The 23,383-nt window shown below is 35.7% G+C and overlaps 3 protein-coding genes across 9 annotated transcripts; 1 reads left to right on the forward strand and 2 right to left on the reverse strand.

The window, feature by feature from the left end:
* Positions 1-346: 346 nt before the first annotated feature.
* On the forward strand, positions 347-3,328 carry LOC124305796 (uncharacterized). The gene is made up of 3 exons (XM_046765630.1): positions 347-1,008; positions 1,192-1,309; positions 2,481-3,328. The coding sequence occupies exons 1-3, from the start codon at positions 850-852 to the stop codon at positions 2,669-2,671; spliced, it is 468 nt and encodes a 155-aa protein (XP_046621586.1). The 5' UTR covers positions 347-849; the 3' UTR covers positions 2,672-3,328.
* Positions 3,329-4,393: 1,065 nt separating this feature from the next.
* Positions 4,394-14,059, reverse strand: LOC124305784 (transcriptional repressor p66-beta). 7 transcript variants are annotated; one of them, XM_046765590.1, is made up of 9 exons: positions 13,741-14,059; positions 10,614-10,682; positions 9,549-9,832; positions 9,151-9,376; positions 8,686-8,968; positions 8,266-8,331; positions 7,632-8,065; positions 7,235-7,536; positions 4,394-6,963 (listed from the first exon to the last, which is right to left on the reverse strand). In XM_046765590.1, exons 2-9 carry the CDS (start codon positions 10,661-10,663, stop codon positions 6,704-6,706), a joined length of 1,905 nt encoding a protein of 634 aa, XP_046621546.1. In that variant the 5' UTR covers positions 10,664-10,682; positions 13,741-14,059; the 3' UTR covers positions 4,394-6,703. The 7 variants fall into 7 exon arrangements, with proteins under 7 accessions (XP_046621546.1, XP_046621544.1, XP_046621541.1 ...); XM_046765588.1 differs by having other exon boundaries at positions 8,266-8,328; positions 9,549-9,835; XM_046765585.1 differs by having other exon boundaries at positions 9,549-9,835.
* Positions 14,060-19,778: 5,719 nt separating this feature from the next.
* LOC124305788 (F-box only protein 33) lies at positions 19,779-23,209 on the reverse strand. Its single transcript, XM_046765617.1, has 7 exons — positions 22,309-23,209; positions 21,860-21,960; positions 21,578-21,772; positions 21,101-21,502; positions 20,780-21,019; positions 20,513-20,699; positions 19,779-20,349 (listed from the first exon to the last, which is right to left on the reverse strand). Exons 1-7 carry the CDS (start codon positions 22,594-22,596, stop codon positions 20,218-20,220), a joined length of 1,545 nt encoding a protein of 514 aa, XP_046621573.1. The 5' UTR covers positions 22,597-23,209; the 3' UTR covers positions 19,779-20,217.
* Between the last annotated feature and the right edge of the window lie 174 nt (positions 23,210-23,383).

Below are 23,383 nucleotides of genomic sequence, written 5' to 3' on the forward strand. Positions count from 1 at the left end.
GAATAAGCCATGTACTGAAAACAAATTTTCTAGTTCAAAATTAGAATGCTAAATATAGGTGGACAGTTTGAATGGACTTTTTGTTAAATTATTGTCGACACCGATAATAAATTATAGGAGTGTGAGCAATTGCTAAATCTACGCTGCTAGAATATTTTAACGGGCATGAACTCAAATCTTGATATTACGTCATTCTACAAGTTTAAGGATCTATATCAATGAATAATGCATAACAACTGAAGGTTGTATTGATCATACCGACACAAGAAAAAAAAATGATACGTTACCCTAGAGAGTAGAGATAGATATTGCATGACGTATTTGGTACAAACGGATATGTCCGATGACTAATTCTGTGGATATAAGGTCTTCGGACCAAACACACTACCCAGTAAACGAAATAGAATTGATCGATTTAGATCTTTCGAGATATGCGAAAAGTCGGAAAGATAGTTTTGAATTGTTTGAGTTCTGTAGAAATTGAAATTTTTCAGCCTTATAAATTGGCGTTTCCTTTTTCTGGAATTAGACTGGACTTCAACAGGTGGAACACCGCGTGTGTAACATATTAAACGAAGGAATTTGCTAACTGTAGCACGTATACCTAAGCAAACAGTATAATTTCTTCCCCCACCGCGCATAAAGTGAAATGTCCTGTGCTCCCGATGGGAATTATACATATACATACCTATACGACTGACACTCGACGGAGATCGTGACAAAACTAGAGTTTGCGGACTTTTAAATTGCCAGAGATCGCGCCGCGCAGTCGACAGTTGAGATTGAATTCGGTAGCGAATTGACGCACGAACAAATCGAACGAGACCGGGATTTTTCAAGTGCTCAAAAATGGTTCTTCGTATTTATATTATTGCCGTATCGTGTCTGCTCGTGATTACTGTACCAGTTTCAAATTCGCTAGTGGAAAAAAACTCTGAAGAAAACGCGGGTAATATTGCACTTGCAAAATTAGTTAAAATGTTCTCGAAACCAGGAGCATTTAAACAGGTAAAGAAGAATTTCGAAATGTCTGCAATTAAAAACGATACATTTCTCATAACTCTGCAAACGATTGTCATAAAAAATATTTAAAGCCAATTTGAGGAATGAAAATTTGGGTTATAGATCTGTAAATGTGATCGAAATCAATACTTTCGCCTACGCTATCATTTCAAATGAATCTGCTTACAGATCGACACGCTTCTGGGGGAGAATTCGATCGAGGAGAGCTCAACGTCTTGTCCAAAAGGTGATGATGGTTTGGCGTGTCGAAGAGCAGAGGCTCGAAAATCCGTAGATTGTCCCCACGGTAAGACGATAAATGAATAGTTTAAAAATCTGTGGCTCGAGTTTGAATCACATGAATTTTCTTCGAGCAAAATTAATTTTAACTCGAATATATCGTACGTTAAAATTAGGCGTTATTTGTTCGATTTTGACAAAAGAGTCGTAGGTGTCGGGGAAAACTGCATGTATGTACGGAATGCAGAGAGAACGGATAAAAGAGAAAAGAAAGAAAAAATGCTAAATTACGTAAATTATTGAATAGCTATGATTAAATCTTCACGGTTCTTGAATTCAGTCCCCGTGCAGGCAGTCGGCAATTTTGTTACCTGTTGTATGAATTGTTGCATTCTACAAGTTGCCGGGTTGACAATACAGTATTACGATGACCTTGACAATAGCCACTCCCGTGTATGTTATGTACATACAAGTGTATATCATTGATCACGAGAGTGACAAAAATAGAGTATGGAATTACATACATACGTACGTCACATAGCAAAAATGGAGATATGCGATACGGAAGAAAATGTCCTACGCACTCGACGCAGCTTAATTAATGCCGTAGAGTGTACCACTTTTTTTTTTAGTTTTCTTTTTTGCTCTGCATCATTAAATGTAAAAATATTAAGGCAGTTTCGTTTTCAGTAATTTCTTCTAATAACTGAGAAAACATTTATTTCTAATTATAAAAATTCATTCTCTTGTAGTTCAGAACTCACGCCCATAACATATTAGGTGTAACCCAGAATGTAGGGGGCATTAAAAAAAATATTGAAAATGTATGTAATTCTTAGAGAAAATGTCGACGAAGTGAAATTCAGCATATTAATGTATCATATGACGAGTTTTAGAATGCCGTGGTAAACAGAAACTCAAATTCACCCTACTTTGTGAACAAAAAAAAAAAATAAAATAAAAAAAAACATCAACCAAATGTGCCAATTGCTAACACTAGATTTCTACAAACGGGTTGGATACAAACTGCTGCAGCGCTTAAGCTATGACTGTTAGAAAGTATGCAAGTGTTCGTCAATATTTAGATATAGATTCTCAACAGCGCTTACTAATTGTAAGAAGATAAATTGTTTGTGTGACATTAAACCAGTAGATAATAAAAGTGATTCACTGCACTGTCTAAACGCGATGTTGGTTTTTTCGGATTGTAGAGTTCATCCTATTTGTCTTGTTCCCAGGAGACTGTTATTGCAACAATTGCGCACTTGCTGGTCCTCAAATGTGGGCTCCGTGTTGTCGTCAAGGTTTGAGATGCTGTTCTCATCTGGCAGCGGCATGTAGAACGTGTGATCATCCAACGCTGTACCCATTTTGTGCCAAACACTTCAAAAAATGTACAAATCAGTCTAACGAAGAGAAGGAGAAATAAACGTAGTATTAAAAAATGGTATTACAATCGAATATTGGATTGTTTGAAAAACCTGCAGTTACAATTTAGGATTTCAAAGTCAGTAGGAGCAGAAAATTCCTTGCGATATTTAAGGCCCATGGTGTTATTGCATAACTTGTGTTTAACTCACAACCACTTTGCTACATATTTCCTGAATTGGCGAATATAAGATACACTGGTTAAACTGGTTTTCTAACTTGATCGGTATTACCTGATAGGAAAAATAGTGTAACATTGAGCCAGAGGATCGAAATATTATCTCTTTTCAAAGCAAGGCTAATTATCTGTAGGAAATTAATGGTATAATTGAATAAGATTTGAAGAAATAAAAATTTATATAAGGATAAGTTTTACTAACGTGAACAAATTTGAAATAAGATGTCTAACCATCATCATTTATCCATGAGTTTTGAAAATCTATCGAGATAGATACTGAACTAATCAACAAACTAAGGACATGACAAGGACGCAAAATTGCTGATATTACCAGTAGTCAGTAAGAGAATGTAGCTTACGTCGTATTGAAAAAATGTAAATAATAAACCTTGTTTAATAAATATGCAAGTAATAATTGATATAATATATAATAATATTAATGATAATAATATTAATGATAATAATAATAATAATAATAGTATACATGTACAATAGAAAGATTATAAATAAATACCAATGTTTAAATACAATCATTGACAAGCTTTATTTATTTACCTTTCGTAATAGTTCATTAATAAACTTTTTACTAATTCTATTGGTTGGGGGGAGGGGGTTCGTGGCGATAATATACGAAACGCGTCACGGTCAAAACATAGATTGCTGTCAGATGTAATTATTCTTTGTCCAAGTAATCTCTAACGGAATTTGAATTTCGTCGCTATTATTCAAAACTTTTATACCGTAAATATAACACATAAAGTTTTAACTTAGCACCGACTGGATTTCGTATGTCAACGATAACGGAGGCACATTAAACACTAAAAAAGGTCGGTCCTTTGGGATCTGTTCACTTAACTGCTTTGTATTATAGACCTAGATTATTATTTATTATTATAGTTCATTGCTTATCATGCATAAATTTTATCAAATTTTACTAAACCGTCTCTTCAAATAATCAATTTTGGCATTGCTAAGTAAAAATTGTCCAGCCATAGCAGGTTTAGCACCATACAGACCCAAAGGACAAAGAAATAGATATCAAACGATAGAGTTATCATGTACAGAGTATACCTACATGATTCATTGAATTTAGTTACTCTTTAATTTTTGTTTGTCAGAATTTTTGAAAAAATTGGTAAATACAAATTTCCGTTAGCAAAGAGAAAACAAATCTAATAATAATATGAGTATCGACTCCACGCTTAATAAGTTTAGCTTGATTGGAAACAAATTTCTCAACAGAAAACAAACCAGAGATAGTAGAAACAGAAATCTATTAAAAATCGAATAAATTCGATCTGATCGTCTAAGGGCACTCAAAAATTTGAAAAATCTTAAGCTAATTTTTTTCCATAGAAAAAATAGGATTGACAGAAGCACACGAACGTTTATAAAAAAGTGAGCAATATCCTCGAGAATTACGTTTAACATTTTTCTTCTTTAAAGACCGTTGATTTTTGTTCTTATCCGAATCAAATACGAATGAGAAATAAATGAGAAAAATAATAAGAATGATAATTAAAAATGTTAATAATAAGAAAAAAATCTCAACATGTCGCTTTATTATACAAAACACAGAGATCTTTTATCTATTATGCGATCCATAGATTATGGTGTATATTATTTACTTTATGAGTTCGAAGTTCTATTCGTGTATTACAAAGAGGGACGATTACGCTATTTTATTTATTTTATTATATACCGAGAAATATCGGGACTATAGTAGGTATATTTATTTAGTGAATCGGACATATGAACGGCTATTATCTTAATAAACACAAAAGGTGTTTACGAAATTTTAATGAAATCAAGGCCAAGAATGTGATGGGGAAGAAAATGCCGGCGCCTTTTTCAATCTAATACAGGTACAATATAGTTTAAATAAATTTGATTAGGGTTAATTTGCATGCATAGACGGAACTAGGACTTATGGTATAAAAATGTCTTTAATAAAATATTAAAACTCCAGTCTAACCAAACTGATAATTTTTTCCCTTCATTCTTCGTATTATTTAGATGAAAAACATAAGCAAGTATCACCGGCAATTTCTTCCGGGATCATATGTGTAATAATTTATTTAGGAATTAATTTTCAAATTGCTTATTTTGTGCACGCGCGCGAGTTATATTGTCACTTTTGAACAAAAGTTTTATTTTTTTTATTTTTATTTTTCTCTCTTCCTCCAACGGAAGATGATCACTTGAATAAATCCGTAAAAGGTCCCTGGCCTTTACGAAATGATGAAAAAAATTTTTAGCTACTAGAAATTCAAGTCCAGTTTTGTTTTTACAAATAGTCACTTAGTTTGAAAAGATGAAAGGAAACAGATATACACAGAGTACAGGTACCGCCGCTGACGTAACTGAAACCAGCGACCAAGACTGTCTTAATCCTAAAAGTCTAGAAAGATTTTTTTTTTAAATATATATATATATATACATACACATATATATATATATATATAATTCAGTTACTCGATTGTTGTTTTTTTTCTTTTTTACGTTTCATTTTTCCATTTTTAATTATTATATAACACTTATTACTGCCTTAAGACCTTTACAAATGTTCGTTATGTCTATATTAATTATTATTACTTTTATATATTCACTCACGTGCTTACATTACGCACTTCTCGACCTTCGGTTATTAGATCTTATTTTTTTCACGATTAGTTGATTTTTTTTTTACAGTTCAGTTTCTTCTTCCTTAAATTTGTTGCTTTCGGTTAGGGAAAAGAAAAGAGAAAGAAGAAAAAAAAAGGTGAGCCGTTGTGTTTATCAAAAGTCTTGATTCGCGTACGGTACGCGTCTTATAACGTTCGAGGCCAGTATTTTGTATTTTACGACGTAGAAATTAAAGAATTACGATCGCACGCCTATTAAAGTTGTAAAGAAGAACAACAAAAATTTGGACAATTTCTTTTAATCACGTAACCAATGCGATTTTCAACATTCTTATTGTTTTAAAATTCCGATTCATTCTTAGACTACAATATGTTAACTATTTTTCATTCAATTGTATCATACTCGTGTTTATGTGTATATACGTTTCGGTCCATGTGCTTGTACCGCTCGCCGTTATTTAACATGAAAAAAGATAAATATCAATATTCAATATTGATTGCATGAATAACGATACGTTTGAACTGGATTTAAAAAGATAATTTTTTCATAGATACAACAATCGAATCAATAACGATAACTACTGGATCGTTTTTATGTTTACCTATTGACAGCAAACTGTCAACGTAACGCTAAAACGGTCAGATTCACTGATTCCATTCATTTTTTCACTTTTTTTTTTTTGGTTATTGACAATAATCCATATTAAAATAAATAAAAACAGACATATATTCATATCAAATGAGAAAACATTCATCAATTTATCATTGTTTGCCTTCAAACGGCATGTTTGTTTGTTATCGTTTCTCGTATCATTATATGTTGTTTATTTTTCAATCATTATTCATTCATCATTAGCAACAGTAACATTTTCCATGTTTAACGATACATTGAAATCCATTGAATTAATTATTTAATTGAATTATATTTTAATGAAAACACTGCAATGTCGATTATCAATATTCAGTATTGACTATAATATTTGTACGATGCAGTTGAATCTTTTCACTTTAAAAGAAAATCGCGTACAGCGTTTAATTATCATCATTCATCAGAGTTTTTATTCCCATAATATTTCATTTACTCGATTTTCATTTGCTTGTTTTATTTGTAAACCCCCTTTATATTATACTATTTATTTTCATTAAAAAATTTTATATTTTTTTTCTTCAAATTTTCAAATCTTTTTTATTCCAATTTTAATTTTCACTGACTGCGTTTACGAGCGTTCGGTTACGTCTTCCAGTTGTGCGGGTGAGCCCTCGGCGGAGCCTGACTACTTTGAGCCTGAGATGCCTGAGATGGTATCATGTCCAGTAAATATTGACGGTGAATATCAGCTGCCTGTCTTTGAAGCTCAACAAGGCCCTTTCCACTGGTCGCTTGTGCCATGGCAAGCTGATACGGGTACAAAATCGGATTGAACGCCGGTAATACATGTGCCGGCAATGGCTGTTGAGGTGGGAGTCCAGGTACTGAATTTTTCGTCAGTTCTGCATAAAACAAAAGGTCTCGTTAGAACCAGAATGAAACGGAAACAATTGTCCATCTTCCAAAGTAAGGAACATTGAGAAGTATTGAATTCATTCAAAAAATCGCCACAGAATACAAACAATCTGAAACATAACAGTTTTAAAATTTTTCAAAAAAAAAAAATATATATATATTTATTTTCAGTGTTAAATGTCACGTAGAAAGCAACATATCTCGATGAGTTAAATGGAGAGGAGATTGATAAAATGAAAAATTAATATTAAAAATCACCTCTAAGAAACTGTTGATGGAATGCAGCCGCAGCAGCTGCGTGATGCGGACTGAATTTTCCACTCTCTGCGAGTTTGGCCAGCGTATGATCTTGAAGTTTTGGCGCCGGAGGTGTAGGCGCAGGTGCTGGGACTTGTGCAACTTGCTGAGGTGCTGGAGGAGTAGCCACTCTCCTTGTGGGCGTCGATGCTTTTGGGACTGGCTTTGGAGGAGGAGGATCAGGACTCGGACATGCTGCCTGTGCCAGTCTCTGTTCTATTTCCTGTTCCTGCTGTAGTGCTTTTACAAATGCTGTTTTTAACCTGTTCATAGAATAGAAAAACAACAGAACAGTGTTTATGTTCAGCAACATATAATTAGTCATTCAATTTCACTCTTGATCGCAAAATCTACTAACCGATTAGTGTGTTCAGCTTTGAGGGCCTTTTTGACATTAGTAGTTACACAATGTTCGCATATAACTCTAGGATCACGACCAGCAGGAGGTCGTTGAAAGGTAGCGTGTTGTCCGCGTGGACCTTCTTTTTTACCACCGGGACCTGACTTTTCCCATTTCCAAACGGGGGTGAAGTCTGTTCTGCATTGAGTACACTCGAATGGTTCGGGAGGCGGAGGTGTAGCAGGTTCTTTCGTTATAAAATCTACAACATGTTCCAATCCAACGAGATAAATGAACTCCGTATTGGAAGGATTCGGTACAAAATGCATTTCTGGTGGCGGCGGCTTTGGTGGTGGAATTTGAAGCAGTGTCTTTTCTAGTTGCTTACGAAGAGCTAACTTCGCCGCTGCCTGACGCTGCGCAGGTGTCTGATTATCTTCTCGTGTCCTTTCCTATTTCAAACATAATTCAAGAAAATAATTAAAAACGCATAAGAAATACAGAGAAAGCTTTTTTAGCTACCAATAGCTCAGTGTCAAATACCATAATAATGAATCAAGTACAATCTTCATACTACATACTAATTCATTTGAATAACGTAGCTTTTGCACAGAAACACAGATGCTGGTTAAATCTCGATATGTAAGAATACCTGCTCAGGGAGCGCAGGGGTGCTTATCGATGTGCTGGGTTTGTTTTCCTGAGTTCCAATAAGCTGCTTTGTAATGATAATACAAAGAAAATGTTCATCACACTTATCACCCTATTCAAGAATCTTTTGATGTTCAACATTCTAGGCCTCTGATTCAATTTTTTGAGTATTACGTTTAACTAAGACACTGTACTACTAAACATTTCTGTGGCAATTTCAGAGTCTCTAAATTTTGCCCTTTTACGTTAATCCGAATTGTTCAGTTCTTTTCTTCTTCACATGAATCAAAAGACAGTTTGAAAAACAAAAAAAAAACAAAAAACAAACGTGAAATTGTTTTATATGTTGCACAAGTCTTTCATGAGAGGGCCTGAATTATTTTCGATAATTCTTAAAAGGCTGACCAAAAGTACGACTAACCTGATGAGCGATTGCAGGTGTTGGATCTTTGGTAGATCTTTCAGTTCTATCAGCTGGGGCGTGATAACTTGGAACATTGGTGGCTACGCTCGAAGGTCTACCTCTGGGATGAGGTGGTTGTGGTATTACCATATTTGGTGGCATACCGGTACTAGAAGTAGCACTTCTAACAGTCATTGGTGGAAGCAGTATACCAGGAGGTGGCCCGTGTAAACTGTTACTATTTCTGCTGGGAGGAGGTTGGCCTTTTAAAAACGGCGGTGGCGCTTTGCTGGTCCTATGACTATAACATTGAGGGGAAAAAAATACGTTCAATTTATCTTTTAAACTCTCCTTCTTTTGAAGATCGCAAATGTGAACAGGTGAGAAAACAACAAACGCAAACATTTGGCTTAAGATAAACCAAAATTTGCTGACGTGAGAAATGTTTCAATTTTATAAAAATTTTACAATAAATTTGCTTACCTGTGCGCCACTGGTTGTACTGTTACTGGCGGTGGTAATTTACTGGGTACTTTTGGAACAGCCGCAATATTTTCTTTGAGCTGCTGCGACTGTCTCAACTTTTTAAGCAATACTAATTTCATTTCTTCAGATCTCAGATCTTCTCTTAGTTTTCTAAGATTTCTTTCACGCTCCGCTAATTCGTCCGAACTTAATTCCTTGATTGGTAACAACGGCGGCATTTCTCCTGCAAGTAAATAGTTTCGAATAGTTATTCATTTATTTCCTCATGCTGGTAGGTATAATGCATTCAAAGAAATTGTGATCGACCGCTGTTACAATTGTTGTCAATTTGTTCTCGTAATAATAGAATCAGTTTTTTAGTGCTAGGGAATAACATTGTAAATTAATCGTATTACCTTCCTCGCTATCTGATGCATTTCCGTTTACGTAACCATTCATTCTTGGCTCGTCGGGACTTTCAGCATAGCTTCGTTCCGTTCTGGGTCTCAAGTTGCGCCGAGGTCTTCTATCTTCGCCTGACTTGGCCCCGAGTATACCTCGTGTGGCATTTTGTATATTTCTAGCCTCTGGCACATTATTTTCTAATCCAGGACTAGCCGAAAAATGAGCACCTAAATCCAGTGGTACAACGAAGTCCGCGGAATTGGAAGGGACGGACGGGGAGTCTCTTCTACTGCTACTGCTACGAGAAAATTGCAATTATTCCATAAAGTTGGTGTTGCAGGGAAATTTGTATAAATTTACATTCAAATATGATATATAATAATATTATCATCGAGTGATCTAACCCATGCTAACCGCAGTTCTCATACATGACAGAAGCGACAATTATAAATATAGTTCCAATCTACATACGCGTATACATGATAAGCCTTATGATATTTGAAAAAGGAAGGAAGAAAAAAAAAACAGCGAAGACTGAGCCTGCCAAACTATTGTAACCATGAAAGAGACGTGCAGTTCCTAACGCAGCAATTTTATACGAGGGGAATAAATGCCTGTATTGATAAGACTGTTTTACGGTCATTTCTGATAACAAACAGGTTCTTTTACATAACTGTGATGTTCAAATGAAGTTAAACAATAGCATTTGTTTTATTTTGCCTTCTTCAGTGCGAAATTCTGAGAACTATATCATATTTATCATTAATATTATCGATACGACATCGATAAATGGCAAGGAATATTCTTCAATGTATTGTTGATGTAACGCACAAGAAAATTGTAATTATTATAAAACTTAGAATACTTGTATCGAGTGCTAAATATGTTTAAAATAAATACGTTCAATTACAAGAGAATGTGAGGCTATAATTTCAATGAACAATGTGAGCTCTATCGCTGACGAGATCTGGATATTTATGCCCAAGAAGCATGAATGATATATCTTGCGATAAAAATAGATTGGAGAAAAAGTTTGTCCTCCAACAATGGAGGATATTGCATAGTTCAATTCTTACCCGACGCTAAGGTCAACCACAGTATCCCCGTCCAAATCCATCGCCTCCATCCTCCCCAGTGCTACGACCCTGTAATAACGCAATGCTATTTAGTCATTGCATATAGACGCAACAATTTATCTCAACAATTGGGTAATAGCATGGATTCAACTAAAAGGTAATCGAAGAACAATTTTTGCAAACGTTCGACAGCGCTGGTAAAAATTGACTAACGTAAATGAAAGTACGAATAAGTAAGGTATATGAACAGGAAAGTAAGGAATAAATATTACGTAGAAACGAAAAAGTATTACACGATTCAGTGATGATATCGTCTTCGACAGAACTGTTGTGAAGTAGTATTGTTTAAACGGAGGTTAAAGTCAGGTAACTTTCCACAAATCCGAGAATGATTAACATTACCACATTTCAGGATTCCAGCATACCTCATTCAATGAAATATACATGGGTGAACTACATGCCATAAAAATACAAGATTCAAAGAGAATGCTAAGCAGTTTGATGTGAGGTAGAGAACAGCAGTATTGGTTATTAACAAAGTGACTAGTATAAATTAGAAGATATGACAACAAACCGGTAAACGAAGTAAATTTGAAAATGGAGGATCAAACAGAAAAGAAAATAGCGTCGCTGTGAATGCTAAATTACCGAACTGCACAAACGGGAGGAATGGCTAGGATTAGGTGGGTAGGCTAGGGTAGGGTAGGGTAGGGTAGGGTAGGGTAGGTAGTAAAGTAGGTAGTCAGTTCTGGGAAGATACGTAGCAAGACAAGTACTGAGAACGTAGTGTTTCTAACCTCTACGAGAGTTGAACCCGGCTTAGTTCCCGGCACAATTCCATAACGAGTATATATGCAATGTACAGTTACACGTTTAAGGCGAAGGTTATTAAACAGTAATTAGAAAATCAACAATCACATATCAACAACGCCAACAGCTTCTTATCTCGAATTGTAGATACAGAAACAATCTATAAACATGCACATATATCGGTAGTTATTTTGGCGTGACTTGAAAGAAAAATTTTCATTTCCGAAACGACATCGCATCTCCTTGCCTTAACACGAATTGAATTTGATGCCTTCGGAAGTAGCGTCTCTACACAATGGCAGCTAACCGTAGCAAGCAAAGGGGACAGGGGGCATATGGGGGGGGCAGAAAGGGTGGCAACCGTGGGGTGGGGGAGGGGGGAGGAGAGAAACGACGACTCGCCGGGCAGAAAAGGAGGGGGGGGGGGAGGGCGAGAGGGACTGTCGCACATTAATTACTTCTCCGTTCGTTCGCTCGCTCGCTCGCTCGCTTATTCCTTCCTTCCTTCACTTCGTTCGTTCGTTCGTTCGTCGTCTCCCCCCCCCCCCCTTCCGCAGGCCCCTTCAACTTCGCCCCTCCATCAGCCCCCCTCGACACTGCCTGAATGCCCTCCTCCCCCCCCCCGCGGCCCCGTCCGACCCTCCTGCCCTCCCGGTCGTCGTCCACCCCGCGCCGAGGGGAACACACACGAAACTACTAATCTTCACTCCAAGTTATACGATAATACGTGTGTGTGTGTGTGTGTGTGTGTGTGTGTGTGTGTGTGTGTGTGTGTGTGTGTGTGTGTAGGTATAAACCTATGTATACAGATTTGTGGAATATGAAAAAGAAATGTTAAAGAGAGAAGACGAAGAGATGAGTGAAAAAAAAAAATTTTGTAAAGTCAAAAAGCTGTTTCCTTCTAAGCACATCCCATTTGCACCGTATTTCCACCTCAAGCTGTTACCTAGCTCTACAAGTCACAGGATCATCGTGTTTAAAAAATTTAATATCGTTTCATTGTTTTCTATCTTGTTACATTGTATTATATTCTATAACCTGTGAATATAATAATACAAATGCAATATATATTGTTCACTTTCACATTATCGTTATCTATTGTACTATACCTACAACGTTTGTTTGTAACCACGTTGGACTATCCTTAGGGATAATAATAAGCGTGCATGGATGGATTTGGGTAATAGGATTGTGTAATTATTTCGGGGACTGACAATCTTATGCATGCACATGTATCTATACGCGTGACGTACATACATACATACATGGATATATTTGTATGCGTAAGTTACGTTTGCATTAATGTATGTGCGTTTTGTGCTTGTGTGCACAGTCGTGTACGTATACTACGAGATATCATACGTGGCCATTTTCGTTATCTCTTGGAATCTTGTGTCGGAATTCGTGAAGTGAATTTTCGGCAAGAATTTCTGGGGTAATTAAATCTCGGGTTGTGATTGCCTTGTAATGTGAGGATATTTTTGGATATATTACAATGCGAATTACTATTACAAACCGAGGCGAGACTCCCGCCTTTTTTATTTTTTTATTTACTTATTCACGTACTCGTACATTTTTCTGTAGGATTGAGAAAAGAATTTAATCTTTCCTTTTCTCCTCTTTACGAACGTGGTAATGAGATACGGCGAAGGGGGGGGGGGGGGGGGGGGGGGGAGAATAAAAAGAAAAGAAAAAAAAACCTGAGATATACGTTAAATAATGCTGCAGCCAGAGAACTCTATGCCAAGCAAGCACCGTTATTATAGGTACTTGGTGTTGTCGCGACGTCGAAATTTAAGCGACTAGTCAATTATTAACGACGTGGAAGAATTTCTACGTATCGGGACGACTACACCGACCCGACTGTTATACTTGTGTACATATGTACAATATAGGTATACATCTGATTACAGTTCAACGATCGGTAGAAATAATATTGGGCTCATTACAGTGGCACGTTAGATTTGGCTAGGAATGAAAAATAGGCAAGTTGCTACTGGGGAAGCATCGCGTACATGAAAACGAGGAATCGTCCAAGACAGGCAAACATTGTGCCGTTTCTACCGTTGCAGATGGAAAGTGGGCGAAATTCTGTGAATTCTGATACCCAACACGACGATATTTGGTAAATGTGGATTTCAAAGATCGCGAGGTCAACCGATGCGTACGACGAGGTCGGTGCCGCTCGGAGATTTCCGCATTTTTCTCGTCACCGACAACAGTTGGACAATTTCGGAGCACACCCGTGTACTTGATGTTTATTCACGAGTATTTTGACACCCAACATGACCACATTCTGGTTAAAGCGAGGACGTACCTGGGGGTCAATCAAGGTTGGTCCAAATTTGTGTAAACCGCTTGACACACAAATCGATTACACAAAGCAGCCGCTCTCCACACACTCGTCCTAGGGACCCACCGCACTTCACCGCATGATGTCCGACGAGATATTAAACATTCCTCCGATTCTCCGACACGAACGATTCCACATCTTTTAACTATACGATATTAAAACACCTTTTAAACACTCGATCAACCCTCCGATCGCACCTCGGACTATCCCGTAAGGGGGTAAAAGATTAACACCGCCTTCGCGCAAAAATTAACGAGAGTGATTCAATATGGCGGCCTTGTTCTGCTGCTGCTGTTCTTTCCCCCCACTTTGTATCCCCCTCTTGACCCCTCGCCACTATCCCCCCCTCGCCTAGGGTAGCGCCGCTAGCTACGGGGCTCACCGGAAGGGCACCACGGACTCCGTAAATACGAGTGACAATTATCCAAACAAATCCACGTGCTTCTGCGCACCCCACACTTTTTAAGCGGCGAAACTTAAGAAACCTACCGAACGACGCCGTATTATTAAATTACGTCAAATTACATACGTTACACGCTTTCCTTCGACGATTATTCACCTCTTTTCTTCGATATCGTTTCAAAGATTTCATCGATAATTAAAGAAACACAATGATTACATAAAATTATAATATTACAAGACAGAAATTCAGTAATGAATAAATGAATAAATGAGCGAACGAACGAACGACGAAAGAAATATCACAGCAATAACTTTAATTGCCATACATCATTTATTTATAGATATACATTTCTTGAGGTTCTTTTTTTTTTTTTTTTCTTCGTTTTCGTTTGTTTAATTCTTACTACATGCGTGTATATATTTATATACCTATATGTATATAATACGTACGTTTGCACGTGTGTATGTGTGTGTATGTGTGCGTGTGTGTTCACACGTAGCAAAAAGTTACATCTCGAAATGATTTGATGGTAAATAATTCGATTTAACATTAATTTCGATTGAATGAATGTTGTTTTGCAGGAAAAAAAATTAAAAAATCATATCAATGTGAAATTTTTGCTACATATAATATGTGTGTATGTATATATATGTATATATTCTTACCATAATCGTACAATTACCCATAAAATGTATGCATTATATGTATATGTGCAACAATACAATTTGTACGAATAAAATTCTTTACTTTTTATTCATACAGTTTTCCTCAAAAATAACCGGTAAGTAGTAATAGTTTAAAAAAATAGTTGGAATCACAGAACTCAAGTTTTTAAGATTTTGATTAATATTTATTACAGAAGAAGAAAAAAACATTGCAATTAGTCGGTTTCCTTGACAGAAAATGTTTAAATTTGTTAAATTATTTTTTTTTTTCAAATTTGTATCCGTAACTTCAATCAAAAATTTTTTTTTCTCCACAAATACTGTTGAGATCCGGTTTTTTTTTTTATACATTCCATATACTATATTATTAACCATTAGACTTAACGATTGAACATAGTGCAATTAATAAGACAGCTTTTTTTTTTTTTAAATGCAAGATATTTGAATAACACAAAAAAAAGTCTAAAACGTTTGCTGAAAGACTCTAATTATAAATATTTGACGTCGGTTGAACGATTCCGGCGACAATGTTTACCACGCATAATACATTCTTTTTTGCTTTCGTTTTTACTGAAAAATACACATTTTTGCTACAGCTTCTATTTTACTTCGCTTCGGGAGACTTTAATTTAAAATCAAGAACAAAAATTTAAAACAATTGTTATATTTTAATTGCAAGTATAAACAACGAAATTTAAGTTTGAAATCAAATAGATAAGAGTATGCGGGTTGGTAATGGCATTTTTAAATCGACATTGCGTTACAATAACAATTTTCTTTTGTAAAGTTCACATAATAATAACGTCTTGCAAGTTCAACAAGTATTTGCAAGTCTAAAAAACTTTGTCTTCTTCTCTTCTTATTTTGTTCGGACATTTTTTTATAGTCTTCTCTCAATTACACACTTTCCAACTAATTTGCAAGAGTGTTGATTTCAAATTTCTCACAATGGAATGAACCGACGATTTAAAGGTTCAGTGATACGACGATATACAATATAGCGTATGTTTGTATTAAAACGCGTTGTAGTTTTTTTAATTCTTTTAAATATACATATATATCACCTAAATCGCGTAGAGTCTTTAGGAACTTATAATACTGCTTACGGAGGCCCTTCGGCTTACGTCTAGAGACTTAGACCTGATTGCGGATCGCCGTTTGCTTTTGTTCGCATTTGAATGTGGTCAAATAAAATTTTATAGAGCAATATACGTAGGTACTTAATCTCGAATAATACTTGAGTGGTTTTACAGTAAATCGGAGTCGTACGTTTAAACTAAAGTAAGTAAAAATATTTTATTTGACTTTCGAGTTCGGCAAGCATCCTGGGAGTTAAACTATTTTAAAATTCGATTTTATTTGACCACGTGTGATTTATATTCATGCTACAATTTATGGCACACCTCTAATCGACATGCCAGTGTAACAGTGTAATTTAATTGAAAATCCTAAAATCTACTGTGCTTGTGTTATTATATATTATTTAAAAAGGAGGCCAAGACATATTCAACCCTCACAAAACTCTGATGAGTTGAGTAAAATAGTTAATCATGGAATGCATTGAATTGAATTGAATTGACTTCATTTTCAATCAAATTACACCTTACTGATGATCGACGATCAAGATTTTTGAGGGAACTGCCTTCATCAACAGGCTTAACAACGTAGTGCAATATTTAAAAACAGGTTCGTATCGTTTGAGATTTCTAGATGAGAGAGTAGCTCTGTCGTCTCATTGACATACGCCAGCAAGTTTGATATTAAAAATCCAAACTAAGGATAACAAGAAAGTGAGGAAAGATACATATGTTAAATAAAATTTACAAAGTGCTGCGGCTTCCAGTATGTCGGTAACATTTACACGATACAGCCTTATCTCGTCTAGCAATCTTTTTGACATTAAACACGTATATGCGTTTCATGGCGCAAGGAGCCTCTCAAGTATTCCTCTACGTTTTTTTTTTTTATTTATTTTGTATCACAGATGTTGAAAATAACAGCCCAATTTTACGTTCAAATAGTAGCTCACTCGACACCTGCTTTTTTTTGGTTTAATCTTTGTTTCCTTTTTCAACAAACTTCCAATATTTTCCTCCTTTTCTTATTGTTCTTCATCATTAATAATGATCACAGTTGTCATCTTGACATTATGTACAAGTAGAGATATCTTGCTAAGGCCTGCCGCAGTAAAAATATATACATATTAGTAGTTTTTTCAAAAAATAGATCTTCGCATGTTTTGCAATTTTTTCTACACAATTTGTGATTTCTATTTTACAGCATTTTTGATATGGGCAGGCTTGTTTCTTTTTTGTTTTTTTTTTTTGTTTGTACAGTTTATTATTCAGGAGATCACATTCGAGTGAGCTGAAAATGGGCATATTCAGATCTAAACTACCTTGTGCACCGTCCCTCATAACACATATTCATAAAATGATAACTATATATTATGACAGACACAGAAAGGTTAAAGTAAAATTTTTCAAATAATATCATCTCATCTTGTGCTTCATATATGTATATGTTCTCATTACTAACTCAAACCAATCCAATTTGGGAGTATGAATAGAATTGGATGAATTTTGTTTCTCTCAATCTCATGTATAAAGTTAAAATGATAAAATATTGTTTGTGCTTTTGATACTAGCTTTGTATAAACTTGAAAGCAAAACAGTAACTTTTTCGTTTGTTTTCTCAGTCACGTTCTATGAATATGAGCTTATTTCAGCACGGTCTTTTACTTATGTTTGTAGGCTCAGTCTTATATGATTTTGTCTCGAGTTAGTAATAGTTTAATATTTTACTATTACATAAAAGACCGTGCAGGCTTCTGGAAGTTTTGTACAATATATAATAGAGACGGTGCTTATATCACGTTATTCACCTACGCGCGGGTATCCCTGCATATTTTTTTTAAATCTTATTATTTGTTTCTTATTTTTTATATCATTCGTTCCGTTCTTAAACAACTTTACAAGACTTTTTTTAAATTCTTTCTCTTAGACGCCGCGTCCGTTAAATACACTTGTTGTTATGACTTCGGTTGTTAAATTTAAAAAGTAATTAACGAATCAAATTTAACAAAAATAATACAGCACCAACGGTTAACAAACAACAATTTTTACTCCACTCTATACTTAACATCACACTTTATAATTATTTTATTTATTTTACTTTAGTACTCTTTTTTCTTATTTCTCATATACGTGATCAGAATCAAACTGCTAAATCTCGTTGCTTCATTCTCTGCATTTTCATATTCGAGATAAGTGTAGCAACGAGGTATTAGGAGCATGCGGGTGCCAAAATCAAACGCAGCAGAAATCAATCTGAGGATTAATTTTGCCACGCGCATACGCTTAACGGACTTAGAATTATTCTTGTTGGGCGTCGCGAGCAAAATTTTCATATTGAAAATTATTCTTAACGCGACTCAGGTACATATTGAGGCCCATTTTAACAGCTGAACTATTACATGTGTATGTATGATAATAGAAGGTAGTATTCTATTTCATTTTACATTCGCTGCGTCGATCTCGATTACTCCTTCCAAACAAACAAGCATACATCGATTTTTTTTTTTATAGATAACACTAACGTACGCGACGTTTAATACGTGAGATGTAGAAGATTCACATATAAAATGAAAAAAAGATGTATGTAGTTATAAGAATAATAAACAATTGATGCAATTAAATAATCGTACAAGGATTCGAAAAGTAAAATAGCTCCTCGGAATAAACGGTATACATATGATTGGCGTTGTTTTTTTTCTCCTCCTTGTTTTGTATCTATTCGTTCAACGGTTATTTCTTTGTAAACATTCAAAATCTCGCTTGAATCGCACGACAGAAATAGATACGTATTGCACCTTATAAATATTTAAGATTCGACATTTTAAAGTTACAATATTGACAGCTAATTTTCATTAACAATATTAGCTGGTAACGACTGCTAAGAGCGCGGTAGAAAAAAAGATTGTTGTATCTCTGGAACATTGCAGCGCAAAGAATGCCTAATTTACGATGCTAACTTGCTAAGTTTATATCGCAAAAAGATAGTTGAAGATAATTTTTCAGGCTTTATATTTCATACTTTTGTCCTTGCCTCTATTTAGATTATCAATTATTGAAATACATAAATAACTTGGATATCAACATTCTTGGCGTTACGGCGCTCTTAGCTCTTTCACGAATGCTTAGCTGTTCGTGAGAAAAGCCAATCCGATTGGTCTTGGTATTAAAAATAACCTCGGATAGCTATTTGATTTTTTTACCAAACGATGTTTACCTCGTTTTAAAGTTTCAAGTTCTCATTAAAATATTCCGTATTTCGTAAAATTATAAATTACTTACGGTTGGCCTTGCGTTCTTTGTTTATTTTTTTCATTATTTTTTGTTATTATATTATTAAGCAGTATACTACATTCCCAGTTTAATGGAAAAGTATTATTAACGCCTCTAACTATAAATGGAATATCGGAGCCTGCTCTGGAAGATTTTTTCCCCTTCGGTTTATTTACATTCCGTAAGGTCAGTGCGAGTTTAACATTAAATTTTAAGATTTTACGTTTAATTAGTTACCCTGTGTAATGGGTCCGAGTCACAAGAGGCTGTATCGAAGCCTTGTTGTCCAAGGTGTTAAATAATAACAATTCTCAATGTAATTTATTTTAAAAATATTCCATTTCATCATACTCGCAGTTGACATTACGGACGCAAGATCTTCTCATTTTAATATCCTCCCTACGAAATTTAATCTAGGATGCGTTTGTGTTTGCAATAACGATCAATTTACAAAAACAATAGCGTTGTCGATTTTGCAATTATAAATACGTTATTATCAAATTACAGATTTATAACTGTTGTACAGAAACTCCAAGAATTACTGAAGAAACAATTTTCAATCAAGGTGGTCACTTTAATTTCAGCTCGTTGCCAAAAAATTTTGTTAATCTGGCAGAGAAAGATCTATTATATGATTAATAACCTTGGAGTATGTCTGACATGGCTATATGACATATTTTCAAAATTCCATAATACAATTTATACCTGATAAATATTTTTCAGAGGACTCGTTACTTCTTTGAAGTACATATTCTGCAGTTAGGCATACTAGATGAGTTACAAACAAAGTGTCAAATTTAGATTATCGGGTCTTGGGATTTGAGAATTTGAAAAAATTTGTCAAACGTGTAAACGCATCCAGATCATAGATTTTTGAGAATCGTATGCCTTTCTTAAAAATAAATCGATAGAAAAATAAAGGATATGACTTAGTGCCTGTGTTTCTGAGATGTGTAGTCCCCAGAAATGGCTTCTGTTGATAGATGGTGTGGTAGAAAACATGGTTTACGAATTTCTCATCGGAATCTTACTTCTGATCTCTTAGAACCATCGGCATTATCACTTCAATGCTATTGCCAGTTAGAGGATCCATAACGACAGGCGGTAACTCCGCGTCACTCAATGGCTGCCAAAACCCACCCATTATTTCACTAATTTCCTAGAAAAACCGTTTCATTTTCGATTAGTCAGATTATAGCAAATATAAGACCAACATGTACTCTAAGCATTGGGCGATCACAGTTGAGAAGCTGAAAATTTGAGACAACAGAGAATTCAATTTACGATGAAAAATCAATTCACGTCGAACGCTGTACACTTACATTCTTTGTAGCTTTGGCTGAACATGATTCGATCAAAATATCCCGCTCTGCGAATTCAAGTCGTTTCAACGTCGATCCTCGAAGACGAGTGATGGCTAATAGATCGTCTTGGAAATACTTATATCCAAGAAATACTAGCTCCATTAGTTTCGTGCAGGTCCAAGCAATGAGCACCAAGGGGTCAGGTCTATTGTAAACAGTAAAACGGTCAGGTAAGCTAAGAAGACTGAATGAAAACTGGCATCGAGCTGTAGATGTGAATCTTACCTGTTCGACTCGTAAGTAGCTGGCAGGGATGGTTTCAGATCTATACAATCGATCCAGACAACAGACCTTAGAGTTTTCGAGTACCAGCTGGACAGTTGGTGCAAAGCTGTGACGTTAACGGCCTCACAAAAAAGTACCTTGAGTTCTGCTAGCGGCATCGCTGGTCTCAGAATGTCTGAATCTAGAACAATGACCGCATCGTAGGAGTGCAGCATATTGAGACGAAGCTCGCAGCGTGGGCTATAAGCGGAATAAACAAAATGATAATTATTTCGAGACAAGAGGAGTCATGCATACGGGTAATATTGAACTTCTGATTACTTTTTGTTAACGAATAACATCCAGGCGTTATTTGTGGTGCCAGGATGATCGTCATCGAGGCCATGCACGTGGATCACTAGTCGTTCCATCAAACCATTGTCTAGTGCCTGGAGCAAAGTGTCGCTGACATTGTCATAGTCTATGGTCAGTATTGAGAGCCTTGCAAATGACCTGAATATAAAAGTGTCCAATTCCAGCAGAATATAGCCATCAGGGTCCTCTTTTATGGATGCTAGACTCAAGTGAGTCAAACTTTTTGCATGGTGGTATTGAAGCGCGTCCAAAATTACGCCCGAATTGGCGGTCAGGTCCTCCACACATCCCAGACTCAGGGCTTGGAGGGATATTGTTCTTTTGACAATTTCTAAAAGAGGTTCTAACACGGGTGTGCATATTAGCCGTCTGAAAAGAGACATCAATCTGTTACTGAATTTTGTACGAAATAATAAAAAATCAACAACATTAAGAAGTACGTACCCTTCATCTCTGTTGATCAATAGTCTCATTGGCCAATCAAAGGTACAGCTGGTCGGCTCTAAGTAAAGTTTACAAAGATGTACATTGGTGCCTAACTTAGCAAGAAGTCTGGATGTTTCGTCAACGAAATAACTAGTGGTGTCACATTTTATTATAACTTCTCGAACGCTGTGTGAAAAATAGTTGGCCAAGAATCTAAAAATGGAAAAAAATTCAATCTTACTGTTGCGACAAGATACATATACTTTCAGGTACTAGGATACAGCTTATATAAAAACACACCGAGCTCTCGGAATGTTATCCTCGTCCCTAACGTCCAGAGTGAATGTAATTTTCTTCCAAAAGCAAGGGTGAAAAAGGGCGTACCTCCAATTTCTGCATACCTGAAAATAATAATAATAATAAAAAAAAAAAAATAATAAAACAAATAATAAATATAGACCAAGTTGTCGGTTTAAAGTCAATTTATTTTGGATAATTATAGCCGACGTTGGCTGCATAATTTTTTTCTGTCGAGAAATTGGTGGTGCCAAGTTTAAAAAATAAATTCTCCCAATATTTCCGCGATTTTCGATATAATTATCAGTTGCATAAATGAAACTCGAGTACGTTATGCAAAGTGTAAATAAAATAAAAAATACTTGTATACAATGGGAATAGAAAGTGAAAGTATCTATGTATCTGGGTGACCGTAAGTACGGGTTGCGGTTTTAAGTTGGCAGCGAGCTTACTTGTGATGTTTTTATCTTTTCGTCGTGAGGTAAGTAGGAAAATATCTCGAATAAAATGACGCTGGGTAAATTGTTCCAGCAGCAGGGACTGTTGTCTTCTTGCGCCATTTCTGTCGTACGATTACCACTTTTCCAAGAGGAACAGCTGTTTGCCGTCCCTGATGACAGCTGCCCTTCTTCGCCTTCGCTTGTTGTTTTTGACTCTTGAAAATTCACAACCAGATCCAACGACTTGTCAGCCGTTCCGTATTGCGAATCGGAGCCAGCCACTCGCTGACTACGCACCATTTCCAAATTACGGATGATTAGTAGAAATTCACCTCCGCACGATCCCGCTCTTGAATATTTACAACGATATTACTATTGCGTTCGATCCCTTTGACCAACTGTCGCGTTTCTCCTTCGAGATACACACAACTACGTATTAGCCTGTTCCGATTGGTTATTAACCTTCTACATACGTTTCGCACGCACAAGCTAATGTCGTACACACGTTAACATCATTTCGCATTTACCTATCCATATATCTATGTATAATATGTACACCGTGGCCTGCAGGTATCTAGAGTATGTGGCGTCTGTTCCATTTTGCCACAATATATGTAGTAACGAATAAAATTATGATACGGACTCCCTACCGAAGGTAATCGATGCCTACTGCTAACACAACGTAATTAGATCAAAGCGAATGCTCAGAAAATCGAGAATAAAACTGCAGAGAAATATGGCTGAATTATTTACGTTAAACTAATTCGAGTTATCTAATGTGTTTGAAAAAAACAAATTGACTTTCCCGACTCGTGACGTCATTCAGCAAGGTCACAAATATGATATCCCTCAAAGAGCTTTTGAATATCGAAACATACTTTTCGAATTTGACATTTGGATGGATAATACGTTTCCGTATAAATATTTGTCACGCGATAGTCTATATCAGCTAGAAGCTTGGATTAATCTGTAAAAAAAAAAGTTTGTACCACGGGTTTGTACAATTCGTGTAGAATACTTGACGTACGAATTCAAACGCTTCTCACGAAATCAAGATGGCCACCGTGAAGAATTTGAAATATTTTTT

The sequence above is a fragment of the Neodiprion virginianus genome, chromosome 5 (assembly GCF_021901495.1).
Source record: "Neodiprion virginianus isolate iyNeoVirg1 chromosome 5, iyNeoVirg1.1, whole genome shotgun sequence".
NCBI classification, from domain to species: domain Eukaryota; kingdom Metazoa; phylum Arthropoda; class Insecta; order Hymenoptera; family Diprionidae; genus Neodiprion; species Neodiprion virginianus.